The sequence below is a fragment of the Xiphophorus hellerii genome, chromosome 1 (assembly GCF_003331165.1).
Source record: "Xiphophorus hellerii strain 12219 chromosome 1, Xiphophorus_hellerii-4.1, whole genome shotgun sequence".
Classification (NCBI taxonomy): domain Eukaryota; kingdom Metazoa; phylum Chordata; class Actinopteri; order Cyprinodontiformes; family Poeciliidae; genus Xiphophorus; species Xiphophorus hellerii.
The window spans coordinates 26,821,004-26,843,050 of NC_045672.1; the positions used below are offsets into that span (position 1 = coordinate 26,821,004).

General features: G+C 36.9%; 1 protein-coding gene across 1 annotated transcript in view; it reads right to left on the reverse strand.

Moving 5' to 3' along the window:
- LOC116715689 (inactive dipeptidyl peptidase 10) overlaps positions 1-22,047 on the reverse strand; it is a 46,644-nt gene that overhangs the window by 19,073 nt on the left and 5,524 nt on the right. The window contains exons 2-7 of the mRNA XM_032556341.1: positions 14,563-14,677; positions 12,823-12,918; positions 11,263-11,357; positions 7,733-7,804; positions 1,422-1,474; positions 772-853 (exon numbers count right to left, since the gene is read on the reverse strand). Coding sequence (XP_032412232.1) covers positions 772-853; positions 1,422-1,474; positions 7,733-7,804; positions 11,263-11,357; positions 12,823-12,918; positions 14,563-14,677 — 513 coding nt within the window. The remainder of the gene's footprint in view (positions 1-771; positions 854-1,421; positions 1,475-7,732; positions 7,805-11,262; positions 11,358-12,822; positions 12,919-14,562; positions 14,678-22,047) is intronic.

A 22,047-nucleotide genomic window follows, 5' to 3' on the forward strand; every position in this document is an offset into this window, starting at 1 on the left:
GTTTTTTCAACATGATCAGACTATAGAGAAAGATTTGCGCACATTTTTAATGGAAACACAGCTTTTGACAGATTCACAAGTGTATAATCAGAAGCTTCATAAGTTTTCATCCATTGATCATGTCTGATTCATATATTTATATGGCTTGTTCTGGTGTAGAATTATAATGCACGTCTCACATCAATAACGTAAAAATTGAATAAAATCTGATATGACCGTTCAGACTGCTGATGCGTTGAAAACAATCGGATACGATTTAGTTCCACATGTGGGAGTGGCACAGATTGGATTTTTTGAGGGAATTGGCCCGTTCAGACTGCGGTGAAAAAGTAAAATATGGGTCACATATGTGGGAAAAAAGCAGAATTGGGTCGCATTTGCCTGCTGTGTGAACATAGCCAATTTATTGTCAAAGACTGCAAGGTTGCAGACTTCGCAGCTGGCTGCCTGATTTGACTGGTGAATGCCTACCAAGTATGAATGAGTCATTGGCCAGCACAAACAGAGCTCAGAGCCAATACATCTTTACTTGGCAGCTAATGCAGTCCAGATGAACACTGACATCGCTGCAAAAAGCAATTTACAACAGAGGTACATGAATGACTGCAGCTCCAGTTCCTCTCTCTAAATATCACTGATGTTATGATGAAAATATGTCAAATAGAGGACGATATGATAGTTAGGTGGGGCAAGCTCCTAATCACATTGCTGGTTTTAGTTAGTGGAGACAGCAGCACATTTATTTGGTGAATAAGTAAGCGTCTTGCTTACCAGCTGATTACCCTGGGGTCCCCAAGAAGCATACTGCAACTCTGTCGTCTCCCTGTCGGGAGGGCTGAGCTCCAGCAGATCCCTGGAACACACATAAAGAAAAGCTGACATAACCCACTGTCTTTCGGGACAGCTGTCCTGCTTGAAGCCCTCTAAACTCCGTCCATGCCCTGCCCTCGAGAAAGTAGCAGTACTGACAGGACAAAAGAGCGAGATGCAGAGAGGGAAAATGAAACTGAGAGTGGGGTTGGCTCATGCAGGACTGGGAGCAATTCTCTTCTTTCATATTTACATTCTTCTCAGGCTGGCAAACATCTTCCAAGGCAAACTCAGGCACTGACTTTTCTTAAAATCCTTAACGTCGCTCTGAAGTTTGCAGCATCACCCAAACCCACATCATAAAAGTTCTTCCACTCATACTGCTTAAAAAAAATCTCAGGCAGCGACATCAAAGGTACAATACTGCGCAAACCGTACGATATGTTTGTTGATGGAACCTGGAAAGCACACTAACAGACAAATGCATGACTCGATGAGACGCACTTTGAGGGGGACATTTTTTTTTTCAAATCAAACTACAGATCTGCTTGCTTTGTTAATGCTCATGCCCCGTGCATCCCATGCATTTTGGCAATCACAGTTCCACCTACCCATTAGCCACACCGTAGATAGCATAGGAGGCTGTGAAGGACTGAGAAAACACCTGAAAGAGGTAGAGGATATCATGCACAGAGGTGTGTCGCACATAGGTGAAAACACTCACATTTTAGATCACATGCTCCTGCACACCAACATGAAGGGTTTGGCATTCTTACAATCTTCTAAATTTATTCTAAAGCAAGCTAGCTCTAACCTGCTAACTAAAAAGTTAGTTGTGCTAACCCTAAACCACTAAACATAAGTTCCACTAATGCTGAAGCACTGCACCAACATAGTAATTAGTGGAAGCTAATGCTAAAGTGCTAATCAAATATATAAGACCTGCTAAAGCTAAAGAGCTACACATACATAGTAATTAGTGGAAGCTAATGCTAAAGTGCTAATCAAATATATAAGACCTGCTAAAGCTAAAGAGCTACACATACATAGTAATTCGTGGAAGCTAATGCTAAATGCTAATTTCCACCTTGTTTACACCCTCCATGTGTCAATGACTCAACATGTTAGATAGTTTTCTTTAGGCTATGGCTTATTTGTTTGTTTTTTGTATCCTTGTCACTTTCTCAAAGTTTCTTTTTAAAAAAAGGAGAATGTGAGGAAAGGAAATAAAACTATTACGTAAACAGACTTCAAAATAAGAGCACAAATATAAACAGCAAAATGCATGAGGAATTCTGAAGAGTCGATAATCAAAATTTCAACACAGATGTTGAACTTTATTCAACTGAAAGTTTACTAAACTACAAATTAGTGCTGTAGAATTTAAGTGGAAAAATTAATTTAGGTGAAGCTAAGTGCACTTAAACATTTTGAAACTTAAAAACGCTACAGAGCTTAAGTGAAAAATTAGCTCTGCTGTTAACACATTAGCCAATTAGCAAAGGTTTTCCCAACATTGAATGGTTCACATTGCAAATGCCCTCAAAAGTAGAGATGCACTGAGTGACTGATATTGCTTATTTGCGCAAATCACAACACTCTTTAGTGTGAAAGTTGTTACTGTGGAAAGAAGACTCAAAGTTAGCGATTTTCTGTCAGTGGGTGAAACTAGCTATTCTGAATTTGTTCATTCAGGCTGGAATCAACAGAGATAGACTCTGATTTCATACTTTTCTATTCTGAATTGCTTCACACCTGAATTTTTGAAGTATGAAGCAGAAAACATCAATTATTAGTAACCTTGTCTGGGATGTTTTGTGAAGTTGGTGAACAATAGATAACAGGAAGGCTTTCATTTTGAAGGACTTAACCTTGGCTTGAAATGTTGGCAGCATTTTAAAAATCAAATTAGATCTGATAAGCTCCATCTACCAATAAGATGATTTGTTCCGGCACATTGATCGCTGCTTTATCAGGAAAAAAACGGTGCAGAACACATAATTTAGAGAACTCCTTATAAGAACTGAATCAGGTGTTTTAACCCGGATTTGCCTGTTAGTGAGACAATCGCTTCTTTACACCTAACTCACCATGAACACGCTCAAAGAAGTTACATTCACATTTCATCATTACTCTGATTGCAAGTGAATAGAAGAAATTTGCAGCCTTGGGACTGAAAGATAAAAAATTAAAGGCATGACAAGAGAATAAAAAATAAAAGGGCATTCTGATTAAAGAGCATCATTATGGCCAATGTTCCTCTCGTTGAATTGCATCGTGGCTGGCAGCTCTGACATAAGCATCAGTGGCTGCGAATGATTAAATTAACACGCTGAAAGGGATGACTATGAAACTGAATCAATGAATTTGTGCACTTGAATCTGTTATTTTTTCTCTGCTGATCTAAAGATCGTCAAATCAACTGGAGGTGATGCATTGATTTCCACTATTTTCCTCCGTTTTTCAGTCAAAGGGGTTGAGGCGGCGGCGTTGCTCGCTGGCCTCTGGGACATGCGGCACTTTGGAAAACCAGCCCCAACAGAAATTAAATGTCACATCCTCTATGCAGCGCACTTAGCAGTGAAATTGGATTTTCTACAACATTGTTAGAAAATGCATGGCCTTGGCGGCTAAGGCACAGAGGTATAAAAGAAAGAAGAAATCCATTCGGAGGCAGCCTCTAAATGAGACTGAAGTTTGATTGTGGGGTAAAAGTCGTAGGATGGAGGGCAGGAGTTACTATAGGGAGGAAGGAAGCTTTCTTGCAAGATGAAAAACGGCATCATCTGGTCAAACTTGAAGAAAAAAAAGAGAGGAAAAGTGAGACAGGAAATTAAAGGGCACACAGAAGTGCCATCAGCATTGTGTTCAATCAGCTGTTTATCATTTGTTTAGAAACCTTGAGATTCTGATTCCAATTTACCAGCAGGAGGCCTTTGGCAGTCGCTGCGTTATTGTGGCTGCATGTGTGATAAACAGAAAGGGAGAAAGGGAGCATCTGTCTTGGAGAGGCAAAGAGAATTCTAATGTGAATGCCAGGAACAAATCATAAATCCTCCACTTCGCCGTGTCTGTCAGCCCCCCGCTTTACTACTCGCATCCAGGGTGCTGCCAAAACATAGGAGAGGGGGACTACACGCAGATTAAACACTCTGAAGACGTCGCAGGGCAATGTGACGAAGGATACGAGGAGAGATCACAATAAGCTTTGAATAAGCACAGATATCTGGAGCTATTGTACAATTCACAATACGGAGATAATAGCTTCCTTTCTACTCTACATTGTTCTTGCATCACAAGCATTTTCCTATAGCAATGCAGCCTTTAATACAACAGCAGCACCCATCACTGTTAGCTGCAGAGAGCAGACACAACTCCCATCGTGTTTTATTTCTGCACAATCCTGGCAGGCTGCAGTTCAGTGCATTAAATCCTTAAAAAATATCATCCACTAAAAAATGTCTCCCCATCATTTAGAAACACCTGCAGGGCTTTGCAGAAGTATTCACACTGCTGGGTCTTTTCTACATTTTGTCACGTTACAACCAAAAACTTTAATGTGTTGGATTTTTAGTAATCGACAAACAGAAAGTGGTGCATTATTATTATAAGTTTAAATCCCCAGTGAGTTTTTTAATTTCTATTTAGCCCTCTGAGTCAATGCCATGTTTTGTTGAAATATTAGCAATGTCTTCATCAGCTTTATGCGTCTTCAGCCTGAATTGTTACCCCAAGACAAAATTCAGTGTTACTAACAGATGAATGGATGGATGAATAGGTTGAGAATCCAGAAATGTTACTCAAGTAAGAGCAGAAATACTTCATAATAAAATTACTCAAGTAAAAGTAAAAAGAACAACGTGATAAAAATACTCATAAAAGACTTTATGAAAATACAGAAAACGAAGCACTCCTGGAAAACGGCTGTAAAACCCTGGGGCTGGAGTTTGACATTTAAAAGGACAAAAATATAAAACATGGAAGGATATAGATCAAACTAGTGAAATTTCAGACATCACTCTAACTGAGAGTCTTTGTCAAGGTTTGTAAATTGATTTTTATGAATGTTATTCATACAATTTGTCTGAGATCGAGCTACTTTGTTAAGAAAAGTTGCCAGAAAATGTTGTTTCTACATAAGCAGAGACATACCTCAGGAGACCAGCTGGTGCTTCTACAAAATATTCACTCAGGTTAGCTAAATGCAAACAACACATTCAGATTTTATTATGTATAAAAAAAAGTTTCCACCCCATTCCCACACTGCAAAACACAGAATCTTACCAAGTATTTTTGGTCTAGTATCTTAGACTTGAAATGAGACAAAACAAACTTCCAAGTAACTTCTCAGCAAGATATAGGAGCTTGTTTAAAGTAAATTATTTTTGGATATAGATAATTTTTAAATACTAGTTCGTCTTACTGTTTTTTCACTTGTAAAAATACATTTTTCCTATTTTGATGGAAGAAACTCCCAGTGGAACTAGTACTTTTTGCTTTATTGACTTAAAACAAGCTGTTTATATTGTTAAAAAGTTATTTTAAAGTTAGTTTTGTCCTGTAGAAAAAGAATAGACCATCATTCTTGATAAGATCCTGAGTTTTTGCAGTGCAACTGTGTGCTAAGATTGTATGTTCTGGCCTACTACTAAAAAACCTACCATGCAAAAACAAAAAGATCTCACCAAGTATTTTTGGTCTAGTTTCTAGTGCAAATATCTTGGTAAACTTGAAATAAGACAAAACTAATTTGCAAGTAGCTCTTCAGCAAGATGATTCAATAATTCCTTAATATTGATGAGAAAGTGCTCGTTATATAGCAAGACATTTTAACTTATAATATGGAACAAATGTCTTCTTCCACTGGCAGACTATTTCACTTCTAACTATTTTTTTTATGTCAATAAGATTAAGAAACTATTTACTTAAAACAAGCTCCTATTTCTTGCTGAAAATGTATCTGTAAGTTACTTTTTTCTAATTTTAAGATATTTGCACTAGACACTGGACTGTTTTTACAGTGCAATAAAATAAACCAAAGTTTGTGGTTGTAAATGTGACAAAATGTAAAACTTATGGTATGAGGCTTCTGCAGCTTCCCTCTCCTGTTTCCATATTCTCTACTCCCACACAACTCAACGCTGAAAACAAAGTGGCCTAAATCAAACAGGCTTCGATGAGAGACATTTCCCTGCAGGTAATCTGCTTGGTCTTGTTGTTTTGTGTCAAAATCCCTAAGTAGCTTCTACACATTCTCTATTATTTTAACAAAATCTATTTATTTTCAACCCAGCAGGCGCCACCCCTGCAAACCCTTCTGAGCCTTTACGAAATCCAGTGAAGCCTTTTAACTTCACACTCTTCCTCGCACCTCTTCTCCTTCTTGCATCTCTGGCCGTCTTTGATAAACATCCCAATTGATTGTAAATGGGCAGCGTGTCTAAGGGCAAGTGGACCGTATCCCATTTATCGTGCTCCCGCCGCCGCCCTGAATGCACTGCTTTCTGTTTTTCCTCTTGCATTCTCCGCCGCTCTGAGGAGCCCGCCGCTCCTCTTCCGAACGGCAGAAACGGTGCTTGGCATAAAATGCTTCAGTCAGCGTAAATCCCCCCCCAGAGATATAAAAAAAAAGAAAAGAAAAGTGAGCGAGAGTGAGGAAAATGAAGGAGGAGAGATGGGGAGACAGCTGGAGACAGACTGGGAGAGGAATGGAGGATTCACAAACACAAAATGCAAATCCCCCATTTTCTGAGCAAACAGAATGCTTCCAGGTTATGTGCACCCAAGCTCATAATATTGTGTGCTTATATCCTTGAGTTTGCAGAAGAAGAAGAAAAAAAAATCCTGCTGCTATCAAAGGAAATATGGTAATGACTTGTTATAAATCAGCCAAGTAGAGTCCCAAATATCTGAGCCCGTTTCCTTTCGTAGATTTGTGAAAAACAGATTGAATGTATGCATAAACGTTCAATAATTCAGTTAGTATGGAAGCTCTGTGTTTTGTGATGAATGCAGTAACACAGCAACAGGCTCATTCGTTCCCCACACACAGGGAAAATCTGATACGCAGTGATTAGTCGGGGGAAGAAAAAAAAAAGGAAACCCAGAGAGATACAGGAGACTGTGAGGCAGAACAAATGAGGGCAGGAGGAATCTTCTTGCAGGTTTTTAATAAAAATGTGGGGGAAATTGCACCGAGGACTGTCATTTCCCTCTAATTTGGATCTCCTCCACCTCTGATTACTTGCACATAACACAGCTTGTCTTCCCTTTGAGCAAACAACTTGCAACTATGTGGGAATTTGCGAGGTGAGGAGTTACAAGTGGTGGTAAACTGAAGTAAAGATCTAGTTTTTCTTCGCCTTATCTAAAACCACCTGCGATTGTGAGGCTCTGCATGTTCTTATTAAAATTCCCCACTGAACAGGCAGGGTTATTTCATTACCGCAGCTCCAACTTTACCTCTTCTTTGATCCCCCTCTTTCACTTCTTTGCACCTCTTCTGCTAAACACTTCACAGCGATCTCTCCTTCCTCTCTACCCACTGCAAGGAGCCAGTTTAAATATTCAACTCATCATATGTTATCCCAGTCATTTGGAGGGTGGGTGTTACAGACTGCTGCAGCTGCAGAAACAGAGCTCACACACACACAGACACACGCACACACACACACACAACCTCTCCTCAACCTTGTCCTTCATGCTCTTGCAGCTTCTGTGTTGTTTGATAGAAATTACACGTCACCTTTGTTTAACAGCCACAAGTGGCCTGTCAAGACGTGTGGAGCTTTGTTAGCGAGGAATCACTTGTCTTTAATATTTGTGGAAGATTTATGGCTGTGGATGTATTCTGAATGCAAAACACTCGATAATGAAGTATAGAGTCTATCCGAGGCCACTTTGCTGGCGATATCAAACTTACCAGTCGAATGTTATACGCCAAGAGGACAAACCTCTTGTCTGCAGACACCTGGAATCTAGATGAGGTCAGGTCCTGCAGAAAAAGGCAGAATTAGGAGAAATTCAGAAACTTTTTGCCCCATTTTCTCATGTAAGAATAGTAAAACAAGATTTAAAAAATAAGTAAAACGGTACAATGAAAATAACTTTTTTCTATACTTTCACCCATCTGTGTGCAATTTTGAAGTCAGATTCTGTTAAAACATTATACGGCGTTAATTTAGCAGTAGTCTTTATATAGTTTAACCCTTCCAGACTGAACATGTCGGCAACGACACAGAAAAATTTGCAGTACCGTAACTCCACTATACTTTGTGCTATCTGAAAAGTTCCAATGGTTTCTGAAAGGGGAGACGTTGTGCTTTCCAGCCGATATTGGATTATTACGGTAATTTCACTCCCAACATAGCAGGGAGTCAAATTAATCTGAGGGACACTCTTTTAATAGACGGTAAATTGCAAAACTAACTGCTAAATATTGAATGTTACAGTTGTTATGGATAAATGGGAAAATATATAATTACTTACAGGGCATATAAAGAACTTTGTACAATTAAAATAGGTGAAAATATCCAGGTTCAGCTAAAAGTGAGCTAAAAGGATTAAACGATGTTGAAGCTACTGGCTTCATCTTTACAACAAAGATGTCATAACGGTTTATGCAAATGCCATTTTATGAACCTTTAAACCATCATTATTTTTGAACTGGATGGTTATTTGCGCAGAAACCATTAAAGAAGCTGAGGTAGGATGCACCAACAATGATCTTTGTATGAAACACGTTCTGAGAACGAAACATATAAAGCAACACAGCAACTGTTTTTACAAAACAAAAAGATTTTTTATCAGTTTAAATGGAAAATGGCATCAATAGCTCATCTTTTGGATGACTCTATCGAGCAGCATCATGCTGATTTATGCCTATAAGTACCAATTAGGATTTTACTGGGCAAAACAGAAGTCTTATGTTTTGTCTAGAACCAGAAGTAACTCTTTCTTTGCTCTGAAGCATCTCGAATGGACCGTCACACAGTCGTAATGTCGATTGTAATAAAAGAAATTGTAATCTTAATCTTCTTAGGAGAAAGGGGATACAATGTGCTTTGGACCATGCAAACTGTTCTAAGCAGCAAATTAAAAAAGCCAGGCTCTGTGATGGCATGAGTATCAGTGCTATACCGCTGTTACTGCAGCATTATTGCAGAAAAGGACACTTTACTAAATTGGGAAGCATGCAGTCTTGAAGAAAGTGTAATTTCCAGGAACGTCCGTTTACTATTTACCAAGATATTACAAAACTAAATTATTAAACACAAAGGTATGACTGCATATTTGAAAAAAAGGTAAGTGTACTGGATGATGCTGGTCCCCGTAGAATGACTGAGTGGAGAATTTTAGAACAGGAAGTAATAACAAAAACTACTTTGACACTTTGAGATGTGCTTGCAGACAAATGTGGAGAAAAAACCCCACAGCAAAGCAACATTTTAGAATCGGATCAAATGAAAACATAAAGTCCTAAAAGCTTTACTGCCTCAACATTTCTGAAATGTGCTGAACTATTAAGGGGAAACACTTGCAATGACATAAAACAGCCAAAACTCAGAAGAATTATTTATAGTGTAAGTACTACTCAGATTTATTAATATCATCTTTATTTATTTTCATTTAGGAACACTTAGTTATAATAACCACATTCAGTTATTTATATCCTCTTAATTTATTTTTATTGACTTGTATTATCTTAATTTAGAAAGATAGACACTGACCTATGAGATAAAGTGTCATAAAAAAGATTCATGGATGCTTCTTCTAATTTGTAATTAGTGGAGTACCTCAGTGCCTCCTTGCAAACCACCTTTGAATATTAAACAACATCCGCCTTCTTTAAAATGAATGTGAATATCTGGCATAAAACTACATCTTCTCAATTTGTGTCTGGTTTTTGGGTTACAACACACCAATCCTGGACAATGATTAATGACTTAAATTGAGATTTTACATCTTTCCAGGATGAGAACTTAGGATTCAAATATATGCACAATATCTGGGTAAATGTCCTCTTTGAAAGTCTTATCACTTTTGTTATAAATCTGGCTGAATATTTGATCAAACTCCTTGGCAAAATTGATACATGATGTTAATTCAATTTTGGCACAGACCAATAGTTTCGAAGCAAAGTCCACAAATTTATGCAAGAGCTGATGTCAGTGACCTTTCAGAAGCCTAATGATTGTTTATCCATTTAAAAAACATTTTTATGTTTCTGTTAGTTTCGTTCTGTTAGTTTCAACCCTCTGGTAGTTTGAGGTTTAGTTAAAATATTTTCTTCATCCTTATTTCTATGGAGGACTGAAAATAATATAGCTAAAAAATAAAAGAAGTAATGTATATATTTTATGTTTCCTTTTTCTTAAACTTGCATTATTGTTTTTATATTTTCTTGTCTCCTCTTTTTCCATTACCGCATCATCTAATTTACATCCTGGGATATTGTTTTATGCAAAATCCCTTTTTTTTCTCACGTTTTTATACTTCCATTTGGATTTCTACTGCTTAATAAACCAACCCAGCTTGTTTTTTTAGCAACTCAATATATTTTGGTGTCTTGAAAATGAACCGTTTCAAAAACCCTTGGAATGTAACGCCACAAATCTCAGCAGACACTGCCCTCACCTAGCAACCCAGCCCGTTACCTAGCAACCCAAACTGAGTTCCAGCACGTTTGGTCAGCTGGACAAGTGTTTTGTTGTTGACATGCCATCCATAAACTACTTTCTAAATTCTTGCTGGTTGAGCATGAGGCTCTACTTCTGCTTTTCCATTATGTACGGTTGTATAATTACGCATCTGTAGTGTAAACGTTGAGCGGCAGCTTGTTTGCAGCAGCTTGCTTGGATTTGAAGTGACAAGAAACCCCAAAACAGATTGTTTTAAAATAGGCAGAACTGAGAAGTCTAAAATCTCATTATCTAAATGATTTTGTGCAAATAATGTAGTGAATAAGCTTTGTATATCTCATAAATAGCATTATAGGTCACCTAAAAAATTGACTCAACAACATATTTATCTGTGTGTTTTGATATTTATAAAAGAAAAATATTTTGTTTGTTTGTTTTATATAGAAGCAGAGATGAAAAACCAACATATCAACACAGGGAAGACACTTATCATACTGACAACACAACCCTGCTTTGAGCATGGCTGCGATGACCCACATAAGTCAGTTAGTGTCGAGCAGAGGCGGTGTTCAAAACGATGCCCTCGCACGGAAAGATCTCTTTGAAGACACAAGCAGAGGGCTCACAGAGGAGCCAGATTGGGGGGAAATCTGCGCCGATACCGTCAACGTGCCAAGTCTTTTTTTGTCTAAAATGCGCCATGTGGTGCCGCAGTTCCCCGTAGCATCTGTCTCCCAGTTTTCATTTCTATCGACCTATTTGTTCATTCTTTGTGTTAATGTGAGACAGTCAATTCTGCAAGCTGTCCTACCAGAGAGCTGTTGTCCAGCAGTGTTGTGGTTAGGTTGTTGCTGAGGGTGAATGTCAGGATATGTCCCTCTCTGGTGCGCAGCGCCACTTCGTTCTCTGTTAGGGGAAAAGCATACTGAGTTTGTTTGTTTGTTTATTTTGTTAATATGTATGGAAAAAAACACAGCGTGAAGCCTGATGTCAAAACTTTTTCTTTTTTTTGTTTTTGTTTACATATTCAAGTGAGTGGGTGGAAGCAGAAACTTGGAAAAAAAAATCCCACTTCTTAACCACCTGCATAATCTCACATGGGTTTTGTTTTAACCATATTATAAATGTGAAATTTGTCAAAATTGGTTTATTAACTCTTTAAATGAATCTTTTTTTTAAAATTATTTTCTCCTGACATTTATTGTTGCTATGTAAGTTCCGTTCTGCCGCCCTTGGCATTTGGTGGTTACCGTAGCAACCAGTAACTGACAGCTCTCCCCGTTTTTTCTTTCGCCGTTGTCTGTAACTGCCGAATGCATTACAATCTGCTCTGTGTTTTATTTACAAGTATTATACTTCGGCATATATCTTTTTATTACGTACAGGGTTTCTTCGTGTATAATTTTGCTGTGTTTTGCGTATGTTTTTAACTGTTAGCGTGATTAATGTTAAGAATTTTATCTGCTGTGTTTAATTTTACAACTGTCAACTGCAGTCACAGTTCACTGGGAACCATTACTGTACTCTGTAATTTGTTTTAGGTTTTTTGTATTGGATTTTATTTAATGTATATAGGCAGAAGCTGCTGGACTGATATTTAATTTTGACCACAGTGGATGAACAATTATTTTTTCTTTAAATTTCACTAAAAAAACAAAGCTAGCATTAACAACAATAATTGATTGATAATATTACATATTATATCCAGGAGTAATCATATGTTTTTATGATAATTTTAACAGTTTTATGTTTGGACATCGGCTATCCCGCTGCTTGTCTCCACTTACTTACAAAAGTTTTTTCTAGTATTTCTGAATTTGCATGTTTTAAACTTATAAAATTTGCTTAGTCTCAAACAAAATTTCAATATCATGTCAATGTTCATGCTTATGTTTAGCTTAAAGAATTAGATCTTCAACAATTTAGGTTTCACAAATCTAGTTAAATTGTGTTTTCTAAATATCCAACTTTATGGATTATACTTCTTTCTCTTTTTTGTGGTATTGTTAATATTTGTAGGGCAGTTTCGTAACTATTGCCCCAGATTTCTGCACAATAACTTGTGTAGGATGAGATTGGTGAACAGTAGAGCAAATGTAATGCTTTTTGTTGTACACCAGCTTGTCTTTATTTAATAGGGATTCACTTTTAGTTTATCATCAATAAGGACACCTAGAAATTGGTGTCATTGACAGTGATTCACAGTTCCCAAAATAACATTATTTTTATTGTGTTTTATTTAAGTTTGTTCATTTTATCCTTTCACTGTTGTTCCACGTCATCTCCAGCACAAACAATGTTAGTATCGTTGGCAAATAGTATACTTTTCATCATCTCGGGTACAACAGGTCATTAAAACACGGATCCTCACCGTTCAACCACACCGCACAGGGATCGTGAACTTTAAACTCTTCACTCTCCAGATCCTCCATGGTCACATGGGAGTGGAGTAACAAGTGAGACTCGTCTTTAAAAGCAAACAGACAGAGCAAACTATGAGAAGCCTTTGTTCACATGAAAGCAGGGCTTGGCCCACTTTTTAGCATCATGCTGGATTTACCTCTTCAGAATAACATAGTTAGGCTAACTACTGTATTTCAGGGTTGAAAAACCAATCAATTCAATCTAAAGGATTTTTTTTTTTTTTTTACCACAATCAGTTATAATAATTTCCAAAACGTACACTTCGATTAAAATCAACAAGAGATAGCAAACAGGAATTAAATTTATTATTGATTACACTTATGTGCATTCCTTAATGATTGATTAAGCAAAAACAACAAACACATTCACAAACAAATAAACATAAAGATTTATCACTACCTCTACTCCACTGCACAAATCAAAGGGAAGATTAATAGTCAGGAAATGAGCATTCAAAACATATTCAGATTTCTTCTGTTTCAGTTTCTTCGTCGCACTTAAATTTTTCAGAACATCAAAATAATTTGAAATCCAATAAATGATGATTTTATTTGTAAAGGAGGATTGTTTCTATAACAATGAACTTCTCTTTAGGAGACCACAAACATGCAAAATTAACATTTCAGCAGCATTTTTAATTCAAATCCTATTGGCACATATTTACTTCCATATATTTACTTCTATAACAATGGTAATTAGGCTTAGAGAGAACTTTTTTACTTTTTCTAAAGTTTCCAACGCAGGGTAGATTAGATCGTATTATTCCCTCAGTAAATACATTTCTAATTTCAGGTATAGCGGTCTGATATTAAAATGTGTTTTAAATATATAGAAACGTAAAACAGAGAAGAAATCTGTTGGGATCATGTTTTCAAATCTGTTTGTAGCTTTCACGTAAGCAGAGGGTACAGATAACATCAAGCAAAGTCACACACTCTTCAATGTTTTGGTAACCGCCTGCAGGAATAAAAAGTTGTTTTGACTTGATCTAAAATTCAGCAGATGCCACTTCGAAGCGCCATCGAAGGAAAAAAAAACCCCCAGTGAAAGTAGGTCTGCATTCAAATTGAGAGAGTTCAGCGTCTTGGAGAAGATTGCAGAGCTGACAAGATCGATGCCCCTCTCACGTTTGTCCTTCAGAAGTGAGGACTCAGAAACTAAATTAGCAAAACGAAATGGAAGCCAGGGGACACATCCAGCTCTATAGAATACTAATTAACACCTTATATCTTGTTTGTTTAATGGCGGTGCTAAAACCAAAGTCTTAAAGGAAAAAGTCCCAGTTTATTGGGTCTTATAATCTCTCGGAGACTATTTGACCGAGAGCGGTAACGTCTTAGAGTTTCCCCTGGTTGCCTGGCAACTGCTATGAGACAACAAAAAAAAAAGAGTCAAAGAGATTTTTAACCTCTCAAAAAGACTCAACTGTTTTATTTATGATGTGGTTCTTGTACAGATTAAACAAACATGCTTCAGAAGGAGGCGCCCGAAGGTGGATTTGTTTTTTTCTTCACTTCACAGAGCCTGATTAGTTCTTCCTTCCTTTTCTGCTCTTTGTGTGTAGTTAAAGGCTTCTGGCTGCAGACATGAGAGTTAAATTGGTCTTTTTTATGTAACTTTCAAAGCTCTGGATCCAAATTGTGCTTTCCACTTTGATGCTCCTGCTTTCCTCCGCCTCTTTTCTTACCGGGCGTGAGGATGACGACGGAGAGGATGACCAGGGACATGACGGCCAGGATCACCACCATGGCGATCCCGATGCCCTTCCAGTTCCTCGGCGGACCGTCTGAACTCCCCAGGTCCTGATGCGGGAGAGAAAACAAATGCGGTGATGAATGTGAGCCGAGCTAAAAGAGAGGACATTAGTGCCGCTTCATTTCCACCGTCAGACAAATCGGTTTGCTGAGCCACGGGGGACCGAGACCAATCTGCAGCATTACTTAGACTCCAACGAATCGCACAAGTTTTCAGCTGGAGAACTGAGTGAAACTGTTGCTTTTAGGAGAGCAGCTTTTAATTGGGGACGAAATTAAAGCTGACACATAATAGTTCTTCTTTTACTTTGCTTCATTTCACATGAAATTGTAGACCTTTTACTTTGGAGGAAGGTTAATGGTGAAATATGTTCCCTGAAACTGAAACACTCTTCAAACTATATATACCCATCTCCAAATTAATTTTTTTAACTGAAAAAATAAAAATTATAGAACTGTTTATATTGTAATTGCACATTTTATGCAGTAGATGTTTTTATACACATAAAAAGTTATTCTAAATTCAGTGCCACGGACACATTTCAACAGAATTTCTTTTATATAGGATATATAGAGACATTCAACGATTGTTTTATGATATTAGATTGTTTTATGATATTAGATTGTTTTATTATAGATGGAAACTTAGCTAAAGCTAAGTTAAGCTAAACTTAAACTTTAAACAAAGTTTAACACGTTGTTTAAGTTTCACAAACTTAAACAATGTGAAAAAAACATTATTTTTTCACATTGTCTCTATTGTAAATAAATTAATGAACTAAAATAAACATTGTTAAGATTGATTAACTGTAAAAGACAGAAACAACAACAAAAAACAGAGGCTTGAACAGGTGTAAGAATAACATTATATTTGCAATGGATCTGTAGCTTAGATTAGCCACAATGCATCTTTTTTACAGTCAGAGGGAACAGCAAACATATATTTAATTGTTGCCATAAAGAGTCATACAGAACAATAAGCATTATGAAGAAATAATTCATAATTTTCCAAATGTTTTATCAGTAAAATCTAAAAAGTTTGGAGTGCATTTCTATTCAATCACGTTTCTCTGCAACATCTGCAAGACCAGGCTGCTGGAAAACGAATCAGCCTCAGTTTTGTGTCTTTTTTAAATTTCTAACAGGGTTTTTTCCAGGGTTTTCCTGTATTTAGCTTCATCCATCTTCCCATTAGCACTGAGCTGCTTTCCTGTTCCTGATAAAGAAAAACATCCCCAAACAAAGACGCAGCAAATTCAGCGTGTAAATCACTGCGATTTGGTGTGACTAGTTGTGTTTTGTCTGTAGGCAAACAATTAAAAATGTTGGTAATACTAGTAAAAGAGACTGAAAATACTTGTGACACTGGATTTATATTTGCTAAAAAATGAATAAAGCTGAAACAATTAATCAGATTAATCATTATTAATTGATTATTTGAATGATTATTAACTAATTTAGCAGTTGATTAATCATTAACTTCAGTGAACAAACTCAAAAAAGGTCATTTGCTGAAAGAGCAACACACTCAAAGTAGTAATAAAGCCAAAACTGTACAAAAAATATAAACAATGCCCCTGAAACATAAACAAGATATAAAAAACCACAGATTTTTCTGTAAATATTTTCTACCCAGAATTTCTCAAGTGGCATTTTTAGCTTCACCCGTTTCAAATTCTGTAAAAATAAAATAAAAAATCTTATACACATATTGATGTTAGAAGTATATATTTTTTTGCTGTAGATGCATATATTGCTACAAATGATCAAGCATTCACTAAAGGAATGCAGTGTTGTTGCATTTTAGGCAATAAAATGTTTATTTTCTGGTTTATTTGCATCTTTTAATCCATTTCTAATATGAATTCTAATGTTAAACAAAAAATTAATTAAGTGGTTAAATAAAAAATCTGCAAAATGTATCAATATTTTTAACCGATTAATCATTTAATTTTCAGAATAATCAATTACTAACACAACCATTAGTTACAGTCTTAAAAATTAACCATGTCATTTTTGTTTCACTTCCATAATATGAACAACTTTGTGTTGTTATCACATAAAATCCCAATAAAATATATTGATCTTTGTGACCGTGACCTGAAAAAAGACGGGGGGAAAAAACACGGTAGATATTTTTTACAAATCAAAAGCTGTGACTTTGTCACTTGTGAAAAATCAATGTTTTAAAATTTATTTTGAACCTCGTGAACCATTCAGTCTCCAGGGCAAGAGCTGGCATGCTTGTGCTTGTGCCTCAGCTCTCTGCAGAGACACATTTCCATTTTGTTATTTCGCTCCCCTGAATCAAAAACACATCAAACAGCTTAAATTATTATCTTTTCCAGGCCACGCTGCACACATGCGGAGCTCCTTTTCCCCCTGTATCCAAAAACAATGGTGAATTATTTTGGTTTTTGGGAGAAAAAATAGTTTGTAGCGCTGATTTGCTCTGTTAAGCTCTAGATTTTTGTTAAGTCTGCTCTGTACAGCAGCCAGCACATCCTGTTCTCTGTCAGTGTGCTATTTAGCCTCCCATTCACACCTGCTCTCAATTTGTGATTACAACAGTTTATTGTCAAGCTCAGTTTTCGACATTCAAGAATCTTGTCTTTGGGGTTACTTTGCTCGGTGCCAGATTATCTCGACTGTCTTTAGTCAGCCTGTCTGCTCCGTTTCTACTTTACTGGGTTATTAACAAAAGTTACTGCAGGAGCCAAATAGAGTTCGTGCATCGTTTTAATCTACAAACTCGTACACTGCAACAATCTAATAATATCAAGCATTTTTCTCTAGTTTCTAGTGCAAATATTGTTTGTAAGAAGCAATAAGTTTTTCCTTAACCTTCTTTTTAGTGCTAGTGCACGTGTCAAACTCCAGGCTCGGGGGTCAAATCTGCTATTTTTTAAAATTTGCTCTGTTGCATCAAACTTAATAAGCCAGTTTTTTTTTACCGAACAGCCAAGATTGACTAACTTCTCTTTCCTCACCACACCTCTCAACATAACATCAACAATTCTTAATATTGACAACAAAGTGCTAATTCTACTGGCAGATTATTTTTGAATAAGTGAGATAATCAATGGAAATAGTATCAACATGAAGCAATTATTGACTTAAAACAAGCTCCTACATCTTGCTGAAAAGTTAGTTTTGTCTTACTTCAACTGTACTAAGATATTTGCACTAGAAACTAAACCAAAATACGGGATAAAATTTTGTGTTTTCAAAGTAGGAAGAATGATCTGCTACTCTACTCTTACTGAAGGTACAACTTTGTCCCAAATTTGAATAATGTATTTGGCATGAATTGGTTTTACACCATCCATCCATCATCTGCACCTGCTTGTCCTTGCAGGGTTGCTGGTGCTTATCTGCAGTGAGCAACACAGAAACACACACAGGATTAACAACCATGAATGTTCACACTCAGACCAAAGACTTCAGAGAGACCAACAAGCTGCAACATTCGTGGGACTGAGTGAAGAAGCCACAAATGCATTCAGAGATCATGGTAGCTCAGTGTAGAAAGATCTCAGGACCGTCTTACACCAAAACAACTCATTTTAATTTAACCCTGCAAGTCCTAAACGTAGCGGTGATGATCCAGCCGAATTTGCAGTACCGTAATTCTGCCACACTTTGCGCTATCTGAAAAATTCCAACAGTTTCTGAAAGGGGAGACGTTGCGCTTTCCAGGCAATATCGGGTTATTACGGTAATTTCACTCCCGCCGTAGCAGGGAGTGAAATTAATCTGAGGAACACTCTTAAATATACTTGCCTTGCCTAAATAGACTGTAAATTTCAAAAATACCTGCTACATATTGAAAGTTCCAGTTGTTATGGATAAATGGGCAAATATATTTATTCACACAACATTTAAAGAACTGCGTACAATTAAATGAAGCTAAATAGGGGGTAGGTATTTTTCAAACATAGTGCCATGTTATAGCACACTCAAGGAACTTTAGCTGCATTTCCATTAAATATAAAATGGTGCAAACTGAATTTTTTAAAATAAATTTGCTTAATGCAATTTCAAAACAACTCTCGTTAAAAAAAACCTTTTTGTGCTTGTATGAGGTAATTTTTCAGCTGTATCTAAAGTGGAAAATCTTTGTTCGCATCACACAAGTCACGTAATCAACGCAATGATGTTCCTGCTGGCGAAAAAGACAACAGGAAGTATTTGGAGGATGATGGTTTGTTTTTGTGTTTTTCAGACAATGTGCAGAATTCTTTAAACAGAACACGTTTCACAACCGTTTCCTTAAAATGAGTCGTACTTTGTCTCCCAGAAGCAAGTTTGGTCCATCAAAATTTAATCAACAAGTCTAAATGAGTGAGTTGTTAACAAGGCAATAAATGTAATAGAGCATATTAGAGAGGAAGATTTGACAAAACCACAGCCAGCTTAACCTCACATCTCTGTATACCATCCGAATGCAACAAAGGGGAACTGATAGAGAGAGCCTGCATCAGCATCATTTACAATTTACCACAAGTGTGTGTCTTCGCCACACTGTACTGCGCTCCTTCACAATGAGGGGCTGACACTGCTGCATCACACGCCTGCAGGAGAGCTAGCGAGCAGCAGCAGCAGCAGCAGAGCAGCCATAAAACTCAGCCTTCATTATTGCTGCTTTGTCCTTTGACTTAACTGGGAAACCTGGCACACCTCCGCTTTGGAGCGGAAGAAAAAGCCATCGATGTGCTTCAGCGGACAGCAAGTTGCTGCTTTTCCTCGCTCCCTGGGAGGACACCAACTGTCTGTTTTTTTTTTTTTAGTAGACCCAATCTGTCTAAAATTCACATTTAACAGCTTAACACTTCCCCCCCATTCAACCACATGTCTTCATATGACCATCTGACTGGAGGTTTTCTTTACTGACTGTAGAGTCATAATGTCTAAGCTTTTTCACCTTAAAACTACAATTTTTTATTTTGTTTTTGTTCTTTTGCTGGAATTGTAAACTGGAAGGGAAATGATATGTAAAGATTTTAAGTTTTTTTCAACAAAAATCTGAAAAGTGTTGCTTACATTTTTCTATTTTATACTTTGTAGAACCGGCTTTCAGAACAGTTACATTTGTAGTGTTTAAAGGTGCAGCAACTTTTATGAAATATATATTAAGAGACCTCTGAAAATGATCAGTTCCTCTGATTTTACTTTTTATAGGTTTATGTTTGAGCAAAATTAACTTTGTTCTTTTATTCTATGAACTACTGACAACATGTCTCTGAAATTTCAAGCAAAAATTTAGTATTTATTTGCAGAAAATGAGAAAGATGCAGTGCTTTCAGACCTCAGAAATGCAAAGATTCATATTCATATTCATTTAGAAACAACAATACTAATGTTTTAACTGAGGAAGAGCTCAGAAACCAATATTTGGTGGAAAAACCAGGAGCTTTTCTATGGGGTTCAGTGATGTGGGCTCTTTTTTTCTAGAGCTGTATATATTTAGCTTTTTTCCATATTTGTTAAAACTGTCAACATGATTATTTGTACAATATGAGACAGATAATTTGTGAAAAGATTGATCTCCTCTTGTTGAGCTACTATTGCCGTCTGTAAAAAAGCTCCTGACAAAAAACAACCCATCAGACCCAGGAGGCGGGGCTTAGCGCTGCCAATCAATCTCATGAACATGCTGCTAAATGTGCTAATAGTGGAGAAGCAACTTAGCATTACAGGAAAAACGCTTATCCACCACCATCAGTTCTAGCTGCGAGAGCAAGAGAGGAATGAGCAGTGCCACACGGAGGAATGATTGACAGCGCTAAGACCCGCCTCCTGGCTCTTATTGGTTGTTTCTAGTTAGCACAAGAAGAAGGCAGAGGAGCAAATTTTTTCTTTTTATTTGTCTCATTACATACTGTCACAACATTTCATCAAATATGTAATAAAAATATATTTCTAAAATAAAAATTACGTACTGCAGCTTTAAGGATATTGGGGACATTTTTATTTAAAACTCTTTTAAGTCTCAGCTGGACTGGATGAAGAGCATCTGTGAATGTCAAGTCTTGCAATAGAAACAGTTTTTTTCTGGATTCTGTCTTGTATTAATCTTCCAATCAGCCATAACAAACTGTCCTGTCCTAGCTGAAGAAAAACATCCCACAGAATGATGCTGCCATCGCCATGTTTCTCTGTGAACACTGTGTTTTCATGGTGACCTTCAGGGATCATTTTCCACTTTGCATTGAGACCAAAACATCAAATTTTAGATTCATCTGACCAGAGAAACCAAACTTCTACTTGGTTTCTCTGGTCAGATGAAATGTGGAAAAACAGCAAATTAAACTTCAGGGTTTTTTTTATGTTTGTTTTGTCATTCTTTCAGTAAGGAAAAATTGGTAAAGATTAGCTTTGGTCTCATTTGACCAGGACACAACTGAAATGATTAGTCAGATTTATCATTATTGAAATAATTGTCAAATAATTTAGTAATCAATTAATTGTTAACTGCAAAAAAAGCAATTTGCAGAAAGAACACAATCAGAGTAGTAAATAAGCAAAAACTGTACAAGAATATATAAATTTTCCATTTAAGATTAAAAGAAAACCCTTCTTAGTCTGTAAATATGTTCATCTGCTTCAAATTCTGTTTTAAAAAATCGTCTTAAACATATTTTGCTATGTAACAATTAATAAGTTAATAAAATAAAAAAATTAGCAGATCAGCCATACACAGTACTGATGTTAAGTCGAGAAGAAAGGGTTGAGCTTTTCACTTCCCGATGTTAAACAAACTGTGAAAAATGAGAAAACAGCATATTCTTAATTTCTTTAGTAAAGTCAAAAATATCTACAAGATCTGGAGGTACAGGAGCATTTCACTTTAAACCCAAAACTCTTCTTTATCGGCTTTTCCAGCAAATCTGTGCGCATTTTTCACACCTAATCTTTATTAATCAATGTCAATAAAACTTCTGAGGTTGGGAGATAAGCGAGTCCATTTCATGCTTAAGGTGAGCAAAAGACTCACAAGGTCTGGCGGCTCAGAACTCCTGCCAAGACTTCATCTTTTAAAGATGTACTGCAGCATGAAAACAAGTCCGAATTAAAGCCGCTACAAGCAGCACCAGCAGGGACAAAGCATAAGTGATGTTTGAACTCTTGGTGCCGTCCAAGTCGGGGAGATTGATGTCCAAAGAGGCTCAGCACACACACACACACACACACACACAGGGAAGATCCATTATCCTGCTGTCTGATACAGAAATCCAGCTTTGGTGCGTTTATATCGCACCTTTAGAGCTTACAATTCTGAGGCAGAGACATTTAATTAAACCTAATTAACATAACATGGAGGTTAACCGCTGCAAACATGCACAGCGAGACTTATGCGTCGTTGTATCTGAGCACAATACTAATAAGTTATAAAATAAAGCCGCAGTGAACAGAGA